At 51.3% G+C, this 19,290-nt stretch overlaps 1 protein-coding gene across 7 annotated transcripts in view; it reads left to right on the top strand.

Annotated features, from left to right (window-relative positions):
* The window catches only part of CHD2 (chromodomain helicase DNA binding protein 2), a 115,900-nt gene that overhangs the window by 34,010 nt on the left and 62,600 nt on the right, over positions 1-19,290 (top strand). For all 7 annotated transcript variants that reach the window (XM_058666599.1, XM_058666596.1, XM_058666597.1 and 4 more), the window contains 10 exons: positions 1,178-1,318; positions 4,481-4,614; positions 5,366-5,591; positions 7,355-7,455; positions 9,267-9,311; positions 9,422-9,600; positions 12,211-12,335; positions 12,940-13,156; positions 15,104-15,193; positions 15,923-16,113. In XM_058666599.1, coding sequence (XP_058522582.1) covers positions 1,178-1,318; positions 4,481-4,614; positions 5,366-5,591; positions 7,355-7,455; positions 9,267-9,311; positions 9,422-9,600; positions 12,211-12,335; positions 12,940-13,156; positions 15,104-15,193; positions 15,923-16,113 — 1,449 coding nt within the window. The remainder of the gene's footprint in view (positions 1-1,177; positions 1,319-4,480; positions 4,615-5,365; positions 5,592-7,354; positions 7,456-9,266; positions 9,312-9,421; positions 9,601-12,210; positions 12,336-12,939; positions 13,157-15,103; positions 15,194-15,922; positions 16,114-19,290) is intronic.

Raw genomic sequence — 19,290 nt, 5'->3', positions numbered from 1 at the left:
GCTTGCAGCCCCGTGGGCCTTGCTCCCGTCTGGCCAGCAGGGAGGACTGACATGGCTCCGCAGGTTTATCTGTTCTTCCTGGACCCATTATTTACTGAGTCCTTGATCGTGGGTCTGGAGCTTGTTCCGGTAGATCAGAAAGAAACAGGAAAATGACAGGGAATGTCCGTCTCCCTTGGGCCGCTTGCATCCTGCCTCTTCGCTGGGTGTTTGAGGATCCCTTTGGGTGTGCGTCTAGGCTACGCTCAGGCCGGTGGTGCCTGGGTGTTGTCGGAGGGGCCGCTCGGGCACCCGCAAGAAAAATACGTGTCCTTTACTGCCTTTACATAGACAGCGGCTTCCTGAATCATTTTTGTCTTGGAAATCCTTCCCCAGCAGTACAGTGCACAGAGCACTCCCTGCGTCTAGTTGAGGACTGCATAGTGCCCGGTGGCGTTCCCCGGGGATGGACATGTACAGTCCTTCTAGCCTGCTGTGACTGCAGATGAGGCACAACACTGCCATGCCTCCCCTGCGGGAGGCTGTGTCTTCAGGAGGAATTCCTTTACCTTTGAATTCAGTACGTATTTCCAGTGTGTCCACCAGAGTCGGGATCAGAGACACACATGCGCACACACACACACGCACAAACATAGATTTATTTATTTTCATTGGAAAGTTAGATTTACAGGCAGGAAGAGAGGAAGATCTTCCATCTGCTGATTCACTCCTCAAGTGTCCGTAACAGTTGGAGCTGAGCCGATCAGAAGCCAGGAGCCTCTTCTAGGTCTCCCACATGGGTGCAGGTTTCCAAGGCTTTGGGCTGTCCTTGACTGCTTTTCCCAGGCTACAAGCAGGGAGCTGAATGGGACTTGGAGCAGCCGGGACACAAATCGGTGCCCATATGGGATCCTGGTGTATGCAAGGCAAGAACTTCAGCCACTAGGGTACTGCACTGGGCCCCACATATGTATTCTTTTTTCAGATGATTTTGATGAAAAATGAATATCTTTCACTGTCTCTCGTAAATGACTGGTGATTAACAGGCTTTGAAAGTGCAGATTTTTAAGTGCGTCAGAATTCCAGGGGGTGCAGCCCAGGAACAGGGCGAAATTCTAGGTATGTCCCTAGATTATTTGAAGTAGATACTGACTGAATTAGTAAAAACTTGGCCATTTTTTTTTGCTTCTCCTTTTAGAACAATACCTAAACCTCGTGTTAAAAAGCAAACTAAGACTCAGCGTGGAAAGAGAAAGAAGCAGGATTCTTCCGATGACGACGATGAAGATGATGAAGCTCCCAAAAGACAGACTCGCCGGCGCGCAGCCAAGAACGTCAGGTGGCTACTCCTCACGCCCCGGCTGCTCCTCCCGCCCCGGCTACTCCTCACGCCCCGGCTACTCCTCACGCCCCGGCTACTCCTCACGCCCCGGCTACTCCTCACGCCCCGGCTGCTCCTCACGCCCCGGCTGCTCCTCACGCCCCGGCTACTCCTCACTCCCCGGCTACTCCTCACGCCCCGGCTACTCCTCCCGCCCCGGCTACTCCTCACGCCCCGGCTGCTCCTCACGCCCCGGCTACTCCTCACGCCCCCGGCTACTCCTCACGCCCCGGCTACTCCTCACTCCCCGGCTACTCCTCACGCCCCGGCTACTCCTCACTCCCCGGCTACTCCTCACGCCCCGGCTACTCCTCCCGCCCCGGCTACTCCTCCCGCCCCGGCTGCTCCTCACGCCCCGGCTACTCCTCACGCCCCGGCTGCTCCTCACGCCCCGGCTACTCCTCACGCCCCGGCTACTCCTCACGCCCCGGCTGCTCCTCCCGCCCCGGCTACTCCTCCCGCCCCGGCTACTCCTCACGCCCCCGGCTACTCCTCACTCCCCGGCTACTCCTCACGCCCCGGCTACTCCTCACTCCCCGGCTACTCCTCCCGCCCCGGCTGCTCCTCCCGCCCCGGCTACTCCTCACGCCCCCGGCTACTCCTCACGCCCCGGCTACTCCTCACTCCCCGGCTACTCCTCACGCCCCGGCTACTCCTCACTCCCCGGCTACTCCTCACGCCCCGGCTACTCCTCCCGCCCCGGCTACTCCTCCCGCCCCGGCTACTCCTCACGCCCCGGCTGCTCCTCACGCCCCCGGCTACTCCTCACTCCCCGGCTACTCCTCACTCCCCGGCTACTCCTCACGCCCCGGCTGCTCCTCACTCCCCGGCTACTCCTCACGCCCCGGCTACTCCTCACTCCCCGGCTACTCCTCACGCCCCGGCTACTCCTCCCGCCCCGGCTACTCCTCACGCCCCGGCTGCTCCTCACGCCCCGGCTACTCCTCACGCCCCCGGCTACTCCTCACGCCCCGGCTACTCCTCACTCCCCGGCTACTCCTCACGCCCCGGCTACTCCTCACTCCCCGGCTACTCCTCACGCCCCGGCTACTCCTCCCGCCCCGGCTACTCCTCCCGCCCCGGCTGCTCCTCACGCCCCGGCTACTCCTCACGCCCCGGCTGCTCCTCACGCCCCGGCTACTCCTCACGCCCCGGCTACTCCTCACTCCCCGGCTGCTCCTCACGCCCCCGGCTACTCCTCACGCCCCGGCTACTCCTCACGCCCCCGGCTACTCCTCACGCCCCGGCTGCTCCTCACGCCCCGGCTGCTCCTCACGCCCCGGCTACTCCTCACGCCCCGGCTACTCCTCACGCCCCGGCTACTCCTCACTCCCCGGCTGCTCCTCACGCCCCGGCTACTCCTCACGCCCCGGCTACTCCTCACTCCCCGGCTACTCCTCACGCCCCGGCTACTCCTCACGCCCCGGCTACTCCTCACTCCCCGGCTACTCCTCACGCCCCCGGCTACTCCTCACGCCCCGGCTACTCCTCACGCCCCGGCTACTCCTCACGCCCCGGCTACTCCTCACTCCCCGGCTACTCCTCACGCCCCGGCTACTCCTCACGCCCCCGGCTACTCCTCACGCCCCGGCTACTCCTCACGCCCCCGGCTACTCCTCACGCCCCGGCTGCTCCTCACGCCCCGGCTACTCCTCACGCCCCGGCTACTCCTCACGCCCCGGCTGCTCCTCCCGCCCCGGCTACTCCTCCCGCCCCGGCGGGCCCTCAGGGCGGGGGTTCTCTGCGTCCATCACTGCTGATTGGACCGGTGACCTGTGTGCTCTGGGGCTTTGCAAGTTGTGTCGTCTTGCTTCCAGTAGCAGAAGTGAGATGCGCGGCAGGCAGCCCCCCGCCCCCGACATACACAGCCTGCTCCCATGCTGTCGGCTTTCGCTAGTGACTACTTTTAGAGCAAACGTGTTCTGTCTCTCACTTCTTTTTTTTTTTTTTTAAAGATTTATTCATTTTATTACAAAGTCAGATATACAGAGAGAGGAGGAGAGACAGAGAGGAAGATCTTCCATCCGATGATTCACTCCCCAAGTGAGCGCAACGGTCCGGTGCGCGCTGATCCGATGCCGGGAACCAGGAACCTCTTCCGGGTCTCCCACGTGGGTGCAGGGTCCCAATGCTTTGGGCCGTCCTCAACTGCTTTCCCAGGCCACAAGCAGAGAGCTGGATGGGAAGTGGAGCTGCCGGGATTAGAACCGGCGCCCATATGGGATCCCGGGGCTTTCAAGGCGAGGACTTTAGCCGCTAGGCCATGCTGCCGGGCCTTGTCTCTCACTTCTGGATTGCTGTTCAAGTCACATCAGTTTTTCAGGTTCATTTTACCCAACTGATAATATGGGTATAGTTTTATCAAGCTGTTTAATACAGCATGATGTGTTAGTACAACGTAAACTAAAGCAGTAGATAATCTGCAGCCATTGATATTTATTTTATAGAAGTCTGTGGACATTTAATTTTCTGTGTGGATGTGTAGATTTCTTTTGACTGAGTCCTGGGAGTGATTTAATGACGTGCACAGTGTGTCGCGTGAATAATGTATAGACTAGCGTGCCGCTTGCAGTGTGTCGGTCCGTAGGGACGCACAGCCTTCACTGTAACTACCACATCTAGGGTTGCGTGGTTTTTTTCATGATCTAAAACTTTCGTTAATTATGGCAGGTTACGTTTTTAGTATTTTAGTATCGGGAAGTACCATTATGCAAATTCTCCATAGTAAGGGCTTTCTTAAGCTCTTTGTTAAAGGAGACAAAATGCTCACAGGGGTTACACACTTCATGTTAGGAATATTGTGTCTCTGGCCTGATATAATAATTTTTTTCTTTTTCTTTGTGGTAGTTTGGTTGTTTTACGTGGCAATGATCTGCTACTAAAAGGAAATGGGTATTATTTTCTACGTCGTGCTTTGAAGTATGAGAAAACTTTGCTGCATTTGTCCCTGACTGTGTGTCAGTACTCTGAAGGGAAGACACAAGGCTTGCGGCCCGGGTGGCTGGTGTGCATGGTGTGTGTTGGAACCAAGGCCGGTTCCCTGTTCCCGAGAAGGCACACGTCTCGGTGCCGGTTCTGGAAGGGCAGTCCCTCACTGACCCGGCGTTACTCCTCCCGCAGCTATAAAGAAGATGACGACTTTGAGACCGACTCAGATGACCTCATTGAAATGACCGGAGAAGGGGTTGATGAGCAGCAGGACAACAGCGAGACGATCGAGAAGGTGTTGGACTCGAGGCTGGGCCGGAAAGGAGGTGCGTGTCTGAGCGAGGCGTTTCCTTGTGGCTTCCCAGTAAGGCCGCACTTTCATGCGCTTTTCACTGTGATGTGGTGTTTGGTCTGCTCTGTATTTGTGAAATGTTGATATCTTTGGCTCACCTTCTTTTTGAGAGCTGGGGATCAAGGAATGTATTCAGTATGTCTTTGTGATTTTAAAATTAAGCTGGAGAAGATAATATGTGTTTTATAAAGATGTGATGTAATAGCGAAGGTTTTATTTCTAAATCTCCTTGTGAGAATGTCAAACTGGCTGAAAGCATATTTGGATAATGGTGAAGATTTTTTAATATCCAGCTAAGATGTTGTAATTCAGTTGGTTTAAAGTAACTTTTTTTCCTTTGTCTTTTATTCTTGTGGCTTGAGTTGAGGTTTAGAGAGCTAATGTGGGTGGATGGGTGGGGCATTGGGTCTGGGGAGGGTGTTGGTTTTCTATTACTCCTGGACAGAGCATCTGTCATCTCAGTAGGGACCAACGCAATGGGATGTTTCATTTGAACATTGTATGTGTGCACAAGTTTTCTTTGATTTCATCTGCATGTTTTGGAATATGCTTTAAAATAGGAAAGTGTGTTTACATTTGGAATATATTTGAAATTGTTGTCTATTTCACCTGTTTTTTCTCCATACATGAAGTCAGCTGACTTTGGAGACAGTAGCTGGTTGGCTGGGGGGCTTTGCGGGGTCTGTTGTGACGGCTGTCTTGAGACTGTCACCAATTGTCCCCAGCCACGGGAGCGTCTACCACTGTGTACGCCGTGGAAGCCAACGGAGACCCTGCGGGCGGCTTTGACAGCGCGAAGGACGAGGGCGAAGCCCAGTACCTCATCAAGTGGAAGGGCTGGTCTTACATCCACAGCACGTGGGAGAGCGAAGAGTCCCTGCAGCAGCAGAAGGTGAAGGGCCTGAAGAAGCTCGAGAACTTCAAGAAGAAGGAGGAGGAAGTCAGACAGTGGTGAGAGAGATTCTGGCAGTCTGAGGGAAGCAAGGGGAAGGGAGAGGAGGAGAGAGAGAAATCTTCCCTGTCCTGGTTCACTCCCCAAGGGCCGCAGCTGAGCCCATCCTTGCGGCGTCTCACATGGGCATGTGGGCCTCCGTGGCTTTGTGCCTCCTCTGCTGTTTGTCGAGGCCGTAAGCAGGGAGCTGAATGGAAAGTGGAGCAGCCAGGCCACGGACTGGTGCCCTTGTTGGAAGCCAGCAGGTGAAGGGTTCCCTGTGGTGCCATCTCCGTGGGAAGGTTTTTGATAAAATGTGTGGAGGCCATAGCTCTATGGGATTTCCCATTTCCCCTTAATTATGAGAGTGTGTGGGTGTCTGTCATTCTGTTCATAATATTGCGACCCTAAGATGCTGTATAGTTTAGAATATAGTTACCAGGTTTGCAGGGTGACTAATTTAGTGGATTTAGCATTATTCACACATTACCTTGTGTATCTTTAATTTTCGCAGTAGAAATGTGGAATGTGGAACCAGGGAGACATAGGGCAGCTCTGCCTGTGGACCCAGAATTAGAATTCTGGCACCCTGAATGTAGTGCCCATGCTTCTTAGTACCCTACTGTATATTCCCCATGGTTGGGATGGGATGGCTGTGGAATGAAGGCTTGGTCTTGTAGAGCCCTGTAGGTAATGGTACAGTTAAGGCTGAGCTTGGTTTGCTAGGCTGTAGCAATGACGAGAAGAAGGGGTCTGCTGTGCAGTCTGCTCGGAGCCTGCAGGTGCTCGGCTGCCCGGGAGGAGCTGTGGCCCTGTAGGCCGCGCGGCAGCCCCCGTGCCGGTGCGTCGGCACCGTGTCCGTCAGCGACCGCTGACAGCTGCCTCCAGCACAGGCTGGACTTTGTACAGTGTGCTACTGTAAAATCATTATTTTTGCTTGGATCCAGGATAAAAATATTTTACTCCTAAGATAGTGAAGTAGCGTGTAGCACAGTTTTATAACTGACGCAGTATGAGATGCAGCATTGTCTGATTCTGTGCTGCTGCTGTCCTTCTCAGAATTTTTGGTACTAAGAGTAAAAACGAGCTTTCCAGATGAGCTGCGTTTTATCAGCTCTGCAGGTGCTACATTCCTGAGAAAAGGTGCAGACCTGCAGGACAGTGTGACTGTCCTGATCTGCTTAGACGAGCACATTTATAACAGGAGTTCACATGAATTTGTCACATGAGAGTTATTTTTAATCCGTTGTTATTTTTTGAGGTTAATTTTATTGTGCTGAAGATTTACAGAGAGGAGAGACAGGGAGAAAGATCTTCCATCCGCTGGTTCACTCCCCAAGTGGCTGCAACGGCTGGAGCTGATCCTATGCAAAGCCAGGAGACAGGATCTTGTTCTGGGTCTCCCATGTGCGTGCAGGGTCCCAAGGCTTTGGGCCGTCCCCTGTTGCTTTCCCTCCCACCAGCAGGGAGCTGGATGGGAAATAAAGTAGCCAGGACACGAACCAGTGCCCATATGGGATCTCCCTGCGTGCAAGGAGAATCCATAACCAACCACCAGGCTACCATGTTGGACCCAAAATAGTTACTTAAAATTTTTTGCTTAATACTTGGCAGGTGATGAGAGTACACTTTGCGCATCGAAGGTTTCTGTGTTTTCTGTTTCTGGCTCGATAACTACTTACGATTACTGAAAGAAGCTTCCCTTTCTGCCTTGCAGTTTTGCTTTGATATTTTACATGTGGATCTAATACTGCATATTTTTTTCTTTCTGGCATCTGTCTAGGTTAGGGAAAGTTTCTCCTGAAGATGTGGAATATTTCAATTGCCAGCAGGAACTGGCCTCCGAGCTGAACAGGCAGTACCAAGTAGTAGAGAGAGTGATTGGTGAGTACCCAGAACCTGTGTTGTGTGAGATCAAGGACTGCTCACTGTTGCTTTGGGGAGTAACGTACCAGTCTATTTTATAGGTTTGTTTTTCTTTATTTTTACATTTTTAAGAATATTTATATAATTCGTTGAGATTTATATACATTTGAGTTAGAGAGAGGAGGAATTGCATCTGTTGGCTCATGTCCTAAGTGGTGCAGTGACCAGGCTCAGCCATGCCAACGCCAGAAGCTACAAGTGCCTTCTGCGTCTCCCATGTGGTCCCATGGACCCCAGCACGTCCCCTGCTGCTGTTAGCAGAGAGCTGGGTCAGACGTTAAGCAGCTGGAACACGAACCAGTGTGTAAGCACCCTTGGGGGATGTGGGAGTCACAGATGGTGGCTTTGCTTGCTGTGCTGCAGTGCTGGGCCCTATTGATTTATTTTTTAATTAACTTGAAGAATGACCCTCTCACAGAGAGTACTTTTATCTTCTGGTAGATTCTCTGAATGCACACAGCAATTGGTACTGCACCAGGCTGAAGCTTGGGGCCAAGGACCCCAGTTGGGTCTCCCACGTAGGTTGCAGGACCGCGTGGACTTGGGCCATCGTGTGCACATGAGGAATGAGCTGGATGGAATGGGGGCAGGAGTCACTTGCATTCCCTTGGTTCAGGATGTGCGCATGTGGATGTAGGTGGCTGTGGGTGGCTTGTCCTGACCGCATTGCAGTGCCTGTCCATGTGTTGAGGTTAGACAAACAGCTGGATTGATTTTGAAGGAAACCTAAAGATTCGCTGGTGAAGTTGGGTGTGAGGAATGAAAAGAAGAGGTGTCAGGAAGATGTGAGGGCATATGGCTTGAATCTTCGCATCAGAGAAGAGAGGTGTCATTCTAGTTAGTGGTAAGGTTGAGGGAGATGTTGATTTTTGCCGTAGGTATCAAAAATTTGGTCTGGGCCTTGGCACCCTGGTTCAACAGGACAATCCTCCACCGCCACGTGCAGCTTCCCATATGGTGCCGATTCGTGTTCCCGCTGCTCCACTTCCTGTCCAGCTCCCTGCTTGGGACTTGGGAAAGCAGTAGAGCATGGCCCAAAGCCTTGGGACCCTGTACCAGCCATCACAGTCGTTTGAAGGGTTGACCAGCAGATAGAAGATCTTTCCCTCTGATGTTTTCTATCTGTAAATCTGCCTTTCCAGTAGAAATAATTTTATTTTTAAAAAAGCACTTGCTCTGGCAGTTGGAAATTCAATACACTTCCTGTTAAATTGAATATTCTGAAACTAGAGCACTCCTGAGCCACAAGTTTAGAATTCTTTTGACTGGCAGATTGGTCTTTAGATAACATGTTAGGCCTGAGACGTAATGAGATCATCAGAAATAGCATGTCCATGGTGAGAAGAGGAAGTGTGAGGGCATTGTGGTCCTGGGAGTTGGAAGAAGCTGGTGGGGAAGAGAGGTGAGCAGCCATTGAGGGGACGGAGAAGAAGCTGGGAGGGGGCACCACTGCCAGTGCGGGAGGGGAGGTCCTGGGCCTTGACCTTGCGGTAGGGCTGCCTGGGAGAATGCGCCTGTGGACAGGGTTCTGAGGCCTGATGGGCAAGTGGAGAATTAGAAAGCGATTGAGTCCAAACAGTGTCTTTGGGGAGGCGTGCTCTGAAAGGGGACAGAATGTGGTGATTGTCTGAGATGGGGCTCAGCGGAAGATGAGGTTTTCTTTTTAAGATGTGATGTTACTGAATACATTTGTATTTTTATACCTAGACCCCCAAATCTCTTCCATGATTATGCTTATAATTTACTGTTTTAACTTTGCGTTTGTTTAGCTGTGAAGACAAGTAAATCTGCATTGGGTCAGACTGATTTCCCAGGTAAGTGAGAGAAGCTCTCTGGCATGCGGTTGATTCATTATGAAAGAGAATGTTCCTCTGTACCACTAGTGGACAACTGCTAATGTGTCAATTTTTTCTGTATAAAATAGCTCACAGTCGCAAGCCAGCACCTTCCAATGAGCCCGAGTACCTGTGCAAGTGGATGGGCCTACCCTATTCGGAGTGTAGCTGGGAGGACGAAGCCCTGATCAGCAACAAGTTCCAGGGCTGCATCGACAGCTTCCACAGTCGGAACAACTCGAAAACCATTCCCACGAGGGAGTGCAAGGTGCGCTGCTCGCTGGCACTTGGTTTTCCGGGGAGAAGTGGGCAGCTGTGATCTGTGATGTGGTTGTGATTGCACACGGTAGGGAGAGTTGTAGCGTGGCTTTACTGGCGTGTTCATCTTACAGTTAACCCAGTTAGAGACATGAAGAGAAGTGATTAAGAAAGGTTGTTTTCTGGGCCAGGCGCGATGGGTCAATGGCTAAATCCTTACCTAGCAAGCCGGGATCCCATCTGAGTGCTGGCTCGTGTCCCATGCGCTCTGCTTCCTATCCGGCTTCCTGCTTGTAGCCTGGGAAGGTGCTAAAGCATGTTCCAAAGTCTCGGGGCCTGGGGAACCTGCACCTGTGTGGGACACCTGGCGGAAACTCCTGGCTTCGGGTCTGGCTGTTGTAATCATTTGGGGAGTAAAGATCTTTCTGTCTCTCTTCTATGTAAATCTGATTCGCTTTTCCAATAAAAATAAACAAATCTTTAAGAAAAGAAAGCTGATTTCTTTGAATTTCTGGTTAAGAAATAAGCTTGTGAAGTTTTGTATTTGCAAAATTTGCTATACAAATTTTTTTTTCCTTCATTGCAATTTGTTGTATTTGGAATGTGGTGGGCGTGCTTCCTCAGTGTAATGAGTTTTGTCTGTGAGGAGTTGATGTTTGTGTTGATAGCACCAGCCTTTTCTCTGTGAATGCGCAGAGGGTGTGGTTGGAGAAGCAGCGCCAACTGCCCCTGGCTCCTGAAAAATGGGTACTCACTGCATACCAGGGGGCCCTGGGCATTGCCCTTCACGAAGAATACCAAAGCCGTAGGGCTTCCACGCTAAGGAACGGAAAGGGAGATGCTGTCGGTGCCTGCGTTTTGGTCCAAGTGTGTGTTGGGTCTGTTCTCTGAATATTGGTACCTTGTCAAGTCGGGCATTAGGATGAAGGTGAGCTTTGTTTGAACGCTTCGTCTGATGGCAGTGTAGAGGAGCCTCTGGGAATGCCCGATCCTGTGAGGGAAGGCTTGGCAGGAGTAGCTGCATGGCTGTACTTTGGAGAATTCAAGTTTTGTCCCTTGCCAGCTGCCTCACGGGAGAGTGCGCTTTTGAGGTTCTTACAGGCTCCCCAGAGCTCTCATCTGAGACATGATCCCAGAGAGACTTTTGTGGCCAAATAACATTGAGAATTAATTTTTGCTGTACATTCATGTTGTAGACACCAGTGTTGGCTTTACAAATGAAGAGCAAAGGAATGTGCAGGGCTTTATCTGTTGCCTCCCAAGCCTGTTTGGCAACAGAACTGACATTTTGTGTAAACTGTGGAGATGTATCCTACTTCCCAGACCTGTGGAACCTGAACGGGGGCCTTGCCTTAGGAAGCCAGCCTCCTGCTGTTGGCTGCTGTGCTGCGGCTCTGCTGCTGTTCTTTCTCTGAAGCGTTGCCGGAAAGATAATGCTGCTTGTAGAAACAAGGGTGCTTGGCAGAGCGTGTGAAAAAGTGGAACTCAAAGATTGAAGTCCATAAGAAACTGCTTCTAATACTCCTTGTTCATAAACTTTCTGAATATCCTTCATGTGCATGGACTTTTATGGTTTTTGGCACCAGAATAACCTTACCTTTTAACTCAGTTTTCGTCAGGTTTTCAGTTAGTTGGAGTTCTTGGAGCCTGTGCACGTCTCGGATGCCTGCAGCCCGCAGCAGCCAGGGCCGGGCCAGGCTGTGCCAGTGCCTGCGTCCCGGTCGTCCCTGTGCTCCTCAGGCCACAGGGTGCTGCCTCCCGGGGTGTTGGCACCACGCTGGCTGTGGGCTCTGCTAGCTGCACTTGCTGCCTCACAGCCGCTTCCAAGCATCCTTGGGAGGGAATCTCAGTGCTGTACGGCAGGCGTGACTTAAATGTGAGTGCTGCTGGGTCATGTTCACAGACCTGTTTCAGGGAAAGAACAAGTGAACTACAAACCTGTTACTTCAGGACAAACTCTGTGAATATAGCCCCAGAGGCAGGGGGAAGTGGGGGCTGTTGATTAACAAGTGAAGTTATGTTTTGGGGAGTCAGTTGTGGCATAGTGAGGTAAGCCTATGGTGGCAGCATCCTGTGCCTCTGCTCCACTTGGTGTCCTCCTGACTGCTCAGGCACCTCGGTGAGCAGTGGGGGGTGGTCTGAGTGCACCTCGGTGAGTTGGTGGGGGGGAGTGCACCTCGGTGAGCAGGGGGGGTGGTCTGAGTGCACCTCGGTGAGCAGTGGGGGGGTGGTCTGAGTGCACCTCGGTGAGCAGGGGTGGTGGTCTGAGTGCACCTTGGTGAGCAGTGGGGGGTGGTCTGAGTGCACCTCGGTGAGTGGCGGGTGGGAGTGCACCTCGGTGAGCAGTGGGGGGTGGTCTGAGTGCACCTCGGTGAGCAGTGGGGGGTGGTCTGAGTGCACAGGCCGTTTTACCAGCCTTGGTTTTGGGGTATTTGAGCAATGAAGCAGTGGATAAAAGATCTCTGTCTGTAACTCTGACTTTTTTATTAGTAAATAAATATTTTTTAAAGAAATTTACATTTTTATGTCTTGGTGCAGGAATTGTGGCCATCCTTTTAACACAGCAACAGGAATAAAGTTTTTATCAGAGCTGTTCCCCCTCCCCTTTTTTTTTCTCCAGGCACTGAAGCAGAGACCTCGATTTGTGGCATTGAAAAAGCAGCCTGCATATCTGGGAGGGGAAAATCTGGAGCTGCGGGACTACCAGCTGGAAGGGCTCAACTGGCTGGCGCATTCCTGGTGCAAGTAGGTCGAGGAGAGGGCCGAGGAGGCCTCGCTGCCCCTAGCTGCTCTGTGCTAGATGCACAGCAGTTCTCCAACATACATTAGCAAATACGGAACGTTGTGGTGGAGGAAAGTGAGCCTGGGAGCTGTTATGTAGGTGTTTATCCAGTCTGACGTGCGGACGACTGCTCCCGGTGTGGAGGCCTGGACCATAGTGTATTACTCAGGAGCATAGTAGTAAATAGCAGTATACTTGGCCCACGTCTTTAATGTGGAAGGAGTTGTTCGCTAAAAAGAAAACATATCAGCCAGAAGAAAGAAGTGGTTTATGCATGGATTTGCTTTGTTGAGTTTCCTGTGGCAGTGTTACAAAAGGTTACACGTTCCATACACAGCTCTGTTGCAAGGGCCTGACTCTGGTCGTGTGCGTCTTGATGACACTTAGGCCACTTGTTAGTCTCCTCGTGCTGGGGACTTGTAGGCAGGAGGCTTGGGTGAACTGCAGAAGAGAGGAAAGCTTAGCAGGCTCACGGCTCAAGGTGTGTGTCTGCTGCCCAGAGGCGTGTTGTTGCTGTTGGACATACTGCTTATTGGGGCTAAAGGTTGTCTTTTTCTCTTTCCGCAGAAGTAACAGTGTCATCCTTGCTGATGAAATGGGCCTGGGAAAGACCATCCAGACTATATCATTCCTCTCCTACCTGTTCCACCAACACCAGCTGTATGGCCCCTTTCTTATAGTCGTCCCTTTATCCACCCTCACCTCATGGCAGAGAGAGTTTGAAATCTGGGCTCCAGAGCTTAACGTAGTGGTTTACATAGGTGACCTGATGAGCAGAAATACGGTGTGTAAACAAACCAAGCTGGGGTAGACCCTGTTCTCAATGTGTTTTGGAACTTGACCTAAAGCCTTAAGTAGAATTGTTAGTAAACACTTGAATGAAATAACTGCTTTGACACTTTGCTGTGCCCCAGTAGTTAGAGATGTGCGTGACAGACGTGGGCGTGCTCACTGTTTAACACGGAGTGCTAGTCGTGCTTCAGTGCAAGCGCTGTGTTCCACGATTCTTCTCCCTGGCCTTTACACGTCTAAGACCACTTTTTGTAGGATTCTAAGATGGACTGAATGTTGTATAGAATTTTAATGTCATTGTTGCTCTTTGAATAGAGAGGTCTCATGAATAATAAGCAAGTTCTTAGAATTTGTTTCCCAGCCTCTTAAAGACTATAGAGTTCTTTAACTTTGGAGAGGGAAATCTAACAAAAATAAAGGAAAATAAACCATTTTAGGTCAAACTGGGTGTTCTGGATTTAGAACACAGTGACTCAGCACCTCATGGTCACGTCTGACGTTGTATAAAGCTCCTACTCACTGTTGACCTTGATGGCTGCTTTTTCTCCGGGACGTGTTCCCAGGCCTGCCAGGTGGGCACTGGGACATGTCCTTGATCACCGTGTGGAAACTGTTTCTGGAAGATTGCTTCTAAGAGCAAGTCATCAAGACTCCTTAAACATTTGGGAGTTATGTCGTAGTATTTCATGATGATTCAGATTTATTTTCCATCTGCTCTTTTCACTAAAATTAAATAACTTGCAGCCTGCTTTAAATGTGAATTTCTAATTATAATTCTTAGCTTTTTTTTTAAAAGGAAAAGATTTATTTGTTTGTTTTTGAGAGACAGATTTTACGGAGAGAGGAGGAGAGAAAGAGCTATCCGCTGGTTCACTCTGCATTAATGACCACAGTGGCTGGAGCGGAGTTGGTCGCTAGGAGCCTGGAGCTTCTTATGGATCTCCTGTAGGGAGACAGAACCCGAGGCGGCCCTGCCCAGGCACATTATCAGGGAGCTGGCCCTGCAGGTGGACACTTAAGTCACTGAACCCTGAGCCAGTCCATGAAAGGACCCAGGCCATCCTCCACTGCCTTCCCAGGCACATTAGCGGGCAGCTGGCTCTGCAAGTGGACGCTTAACCGACTATGCCATGTGTGGGTCCCAGTTCTAAGCTTTGCAATTCATTTGTTCACCATTCCGCAAGACTGAAAGGAACAGGCAGATTGTACAACCTGGTTATAAGCAGAGCTTCTAGATGTGAAGGCAGACAAAGGATGCTGTGAGGGCGTGAGGCCTTAGGAAGTCCTTCTACCTGCTAACCACCTGTAGGCTCTGCAAGCTCGCCGCATCTTATCACAGTTCCTCATTCGGAAATGCGCTGCGCAGCGCTTCCTCAGAGCCATTGTGCTTGCTTGGTGTCAGCTGCACTGGCACCTGACGGCGATTGTCTGGGCTCCTGGCCTCCTTGCTGTGACTGTCGCTGACAGCATGGCTTCTCCCCGGAGCTCTCCCTTTGTTCTGTCCTGTGACACCTGTATCAATGACATGTCTGAGTCACACACTGGAATTTGTTTTATTTGCAGATAAAACATTGCCATATCCGACTTGAAGTCAAGTTGTATTTCCTGAAGAAAATTCTAGAACTGTGATAGATCCCTGGCTTAGCTCATCACTAGGCTTTAATCACGTTTGTTTGATCAACTGTTGTTAGAGTAGGTTTAGAGTTGGGTAATTTCTTTGAATTCTAACATTAAAGTTTTTTGTTGCTTAGTAATTGATAATTTTAGTTCTAACTTTTACTATATATTGTGATTACTTAGGTCAACTTGGAATATGTGAAGTAGCGATTAAATTCTAATGAGAGTTTTTGGCATGTTTTTATTGCATTTTTCAGAAGTCTTATGTGATATAGGTTGGTAAATGTAGAAATTGTGTCTTACTTCCCGTTTTCTCTCACAGATTCGGGAATATGAGTGGATTCATTCCCAGTCTAAAAGGCTGAAATTCAATGCTCTGATAACAACATATGAGATTCTCCTGAAAGACAAGGTATGTGACTGGGAGCAGAAGGCTGCGTTTTGCTAGTGTGACTTGTCCTAGTGGTGGGCTCTGGGCCTCCTACTTGCCTTGCTATTTTTCTTGTTTTGTTTAGAAAAGCAAGCAAATGGATGAGAGAAAAAAAAAAAGTCCTCAAAGCGTATTAAGATTTTAAATGGAAAACAATCTTATATTGAAGGCCCACGTGGGTTGCCTTGTCCAGTAGAACTAGACGAGGAAGGGGTTCGTGAGGCCAGCAGTTTGCCCAGGACTGTCGCCAGCCCTTAGAAGCCGGGCTCGGACATCGTTCCAGCCTTGCCTGTGCTGTCGCTGTGGATGTGAGCAGACTCTGGGGAGAGGCTCCCTTCAGGACCACCTGGGTGGATTCCCCTGGGAGTGACACGGTCAGGTTCAGCTGGGCAGCTCTTGGTGTTTGTGTTCTTCATGGGACAGCAAACACACGAGTCTCCCAGAGAACAGTGTCCTGAGTTTGGTCCTGTTTTGCCTAGCACAGCAGTGTGTGGCTTCTTGGGGTAAGGTATGCGTCCTGCCTCCCACGCCTGCTAAGTAAGGACATGTTCCTTTTATCATAACGAGGGGGCCTGATGAAGGTCACGTCCGTCAAGAGTAGCTGTCTGTATGTACCTGTGATGGTATTTTGTACAGCGATAACGAATACTTGGAATCACTTTTGGGTTCCTTTCTGACCTGGTGGTTCGTTGTGTTTTGTTTTCACTTTAGACTGTGCTGGGCAGTATTAACTGGGCCTTCCTGGGCGTGGATGAAGCCCATCGGTTGAAGAATGATGACTCTTTATTGTATAAAACTCTGGTTGATTTCAAGTCCAACCATAGGCTCCTGATCACAGGCACCCCTCTGCAGAATTCCCTCAAGGAGCTCTGGTCCTTGCTGCACTTCATTATGCCGGACAAGTAAGCTCCTTCCTGTGTGTTTTCAAAGAGGCCGCGGCGTCAGAAATGCCAGTGTTGCTTTTTTTTCTCTTACATTTTTTAACAGGCCTGAGGGGAGGCAGATGGCATGGTGTAGGCAAGGCACGGTGTAAGAGAGAGCAGTGAGGACGTGTTCCGGAACAGTGACAGGAGGCACAGGAGTAGAGCAGTGAGGACGTGTTCCAGAACAGTGACAGGAGGCACAGGAGTAGAGCAGTGAGGACGTGTTCCAGAACAGTGACAGGAGGCACAGGAGTAGAGCAGTGAGGACGTGTTCCAGAATAGTGACAGGAGGCACAGGAGTAGAGCAGTGAGGACGTGTTCCGGAACAGTGACAGGAGGCACAGGAGTAGAGCAGTGAGGACGTGTTCCGGAACAGTGACAGGAGGCACAGGAGTAGAGCAGTGAGGACGTGTTCCGGAACAGTGACAGGAGGCACAGGAGTAGAGCAGTGAGGACGTGTTCCGGAACAGTGACAGGAGGCACAGGAGTAAAGCGGAAAGCAGGTCCCCTCTGGGGAAGTGATTGTTAGGTAGCAAACGCCAAGCCTCCTTGTTTGAAGGAAAGTCGGCATGCTGGAGGTGAGGCGATCCGAGGAACACAGTCGGCTCAGCTTTGGAAAGTACCCCAGGTGTTCCTCTTTAATAACAGAAGCACCGTGTTCAGGCTGGCCTGACACCATTCTGCCTGAACTCGTACTGCTTTGTCCCTCTCTGGGCTCAGCCCCTGCACCGATGCGCGGTGTGTTCTGTTCTTTTTTGTCTGCATGTGGCCGGCTGCTGTGCGTGAGCACTTCCTTCTCCGCCTGCCCAGACTGAGGAGGGGAACCTAGGCCTTGGCGAGCGAGCTGCTCACTTCCTGCCCGTTGCGAGCAGGATGATCCCGGCAGCCCCGGGAGCCCCCGGCAGTGGACCCTGGCTCTGCGCTCGGGGAGGCTTGGAACTTTCTCGAGACATGTTGATGTGGCACCCTCTGCACTGCAGTCCAGCTCGGAGCTGTCCCTGAGCCGGTTTGCGATTAGTCTCTGCTCGAGGCAGTCACTCACAGAGCTGCGTGAAGTCCAGTCCTGGCGCCGTGGTTCCTTTTGGCTTCCAGTTAGTGTAACGTGGAGAGCATCAGTGGCTTACTTTCCTGGGGAATGTTGTTACATTCTATTCATGTCTACTCACAGGTCGGTGGACATTTGAATTGCTTTAGTCTGGGTCTGTTGTTTTTCTCTTTGACTTAAAAATTAGTTTTATTTTATTTGGAAGTCAGACAGAGAGACATCTTTTTTTTTTTTTAATTTATTTTTATTACAAAGTCAGATACACAGAGAGGAGGAGAGACAGAGAGGAAGATCTTCCGTCCAATGATTTACTCCCCAAATGTGCGCAATGGCCGGTGCTGTGCCGATCTGAAGCCAGGAGCCAGGAACTTCCTCTGGGTCTCCCAGGCGGGTGCAGGGTCCTAAGGCTTTGGGCCATCCTCGACTGCTTTCCCAGGCCACAAGCAGGGAGCTGTATGGGAAGCGGAGCAGCCGGGACTAGAACTGGCGCCCATATAGTTCCTGCCGCTTTCAAGGCGAGGACTTTAGCTGAGAGAGACAGATCTTGTGTGCACGGATTTACTTCCCAGGGTTCCCACAGCAGCCGGGGGCTGGACCAGGCCAAAGTCAAGCGCCTGTGTCAGGATCCCAGCCAGGCCAGCTCTGCAGGTGAGTGGCTGTGTCCCCAGCCGCTGCACATTAACAGGAAGCCAGGGTTGGGAGTAGAATTGTTACCAAAAACTCTGGCACTTGACTGTCCCAAGAGGGATTTTAACCAGTGCCAAATGCCCCCTTGAGTTTGGGGTTAGTAAGTGTTCACGTGGACATTTGTTTTTATTTCTCTTGGTAGATACTTAAGGGGATGGTCTGCAAGTTTTTATTTGTGATTTAGAAACTAACATGCTGTTTTCCAAAATGACTGCAGCGCTGCATTTTTCCAAGATATGTTAGAAGGTTCCAGTTTCTCTGTGGACCTCCAGTGTTAAATGCACTGTCTTCTTGGTTTTGACCATTTTGGTAGTTCTGTGATATGGAACATCTTTCCATGTGGTCCTTAGCTATTATATGCCTGGAGTGCAATGCCCAAATATTTTGGCTGGTTTTAGAGTTGAAAAGTTGTTCCTTTCTTTTTAAAATATTTATCTGAGACGCAGGCCCACAGAGGGTGTAAAGGAGCAAGAGCCCGGTGTTGTGGTTGCTGCTTTCACTGCCCAGACCCCCGACACAGCCAGGTCTGAGGCAGGAACTGCGCCTGCGTCGTCCACATGGGGGCCTGGCCCGTCTCCAGCTCCCCCCAGTGAGGTGCCAGCAGGGAGCTGGATGGACGAGGAGCCATCAAGGGATGGGATGCTGGCGACCACCACGACCACCATTATTTGTTTCTTTTAAAACATACTCTGGATACAGTTTTTTATGACTACATTTTTTTATGATTTGCAGACATGTTGTGAAAATTTGAGAGTAGTCTTCCCATATTTCAGTGTTGTTTGAAAAGTAGAAGTTTTCTTTTTCCTTCTCTTTTATTTGAAACTCAACAGAGAGAAGCGCAGTGGAGGCCATCTTAGTATCCGGTGTTTCACTACCTGGGTGTTTTTCCTGAACCTGGGCTCAGTCCAGTTCCCTGTGTAGGTGGCAGACACCCACAGGCTTGGGCTGCCATCTGCTGTGTTCAGGTGCAGAGCAGCAGGAGACTGGGGTGCAGGTGAAGGCAGGACCCCTGGCGCTCAGAGGAGGCTGGGGTACAGGTGAAGGCAGGACCCCTGGCGCTCAGAGGAGGCTGGGGTGCAGGTGGAGGCAGGACCCCGGGCGCTCAGAGGAGACTAGGGTGCAGGTAGAGGCAGGACCCCGGGTGCTCAGAGGAGACTAGGGTGCAGGTAGAGGCGGGACCCCAGGTGCTCAGAGGAGACTAGGGTGCAGGTAGAGGCAGGACCCCGGGTGCTCAGAGGAGACTAGGGTGCAGGTAGAGGCGGGACCCCAGGTGCTCAGAGGAGACTAGGGTGCAGGTAGAGGCAGGACCCCGGGGCGCTCAGAGGAGACTAGGGTGCAGGTGGAGGCAGGACCCCGGGTGCTCAGAGGAGACTAGGGTGCAGGTAGAGGCAGGACCCCGGGTGCTCAGAGGAGGCTAGGGTGCA

The sequence above is a fragment of the Ochotona princeps genome, chromosome 6 (genome assembly GCF_030435755.1).
Source record: "Ochotona princeps isolate mOchPri1 chromosome 6, mOchPri1.hap1, whole genome shotgun sequence".
Lineage (NCBI taxonomy): Eukaryota > Metazoa > Chordata > Mammalia > Lagomorpha > Ochotonidae > Ochotona > Ochotona princeps.
Note: the sequence above shows the minus strand (reverse complement) of the source record. Positions and strands in the feature narration are given on the sequence as shown.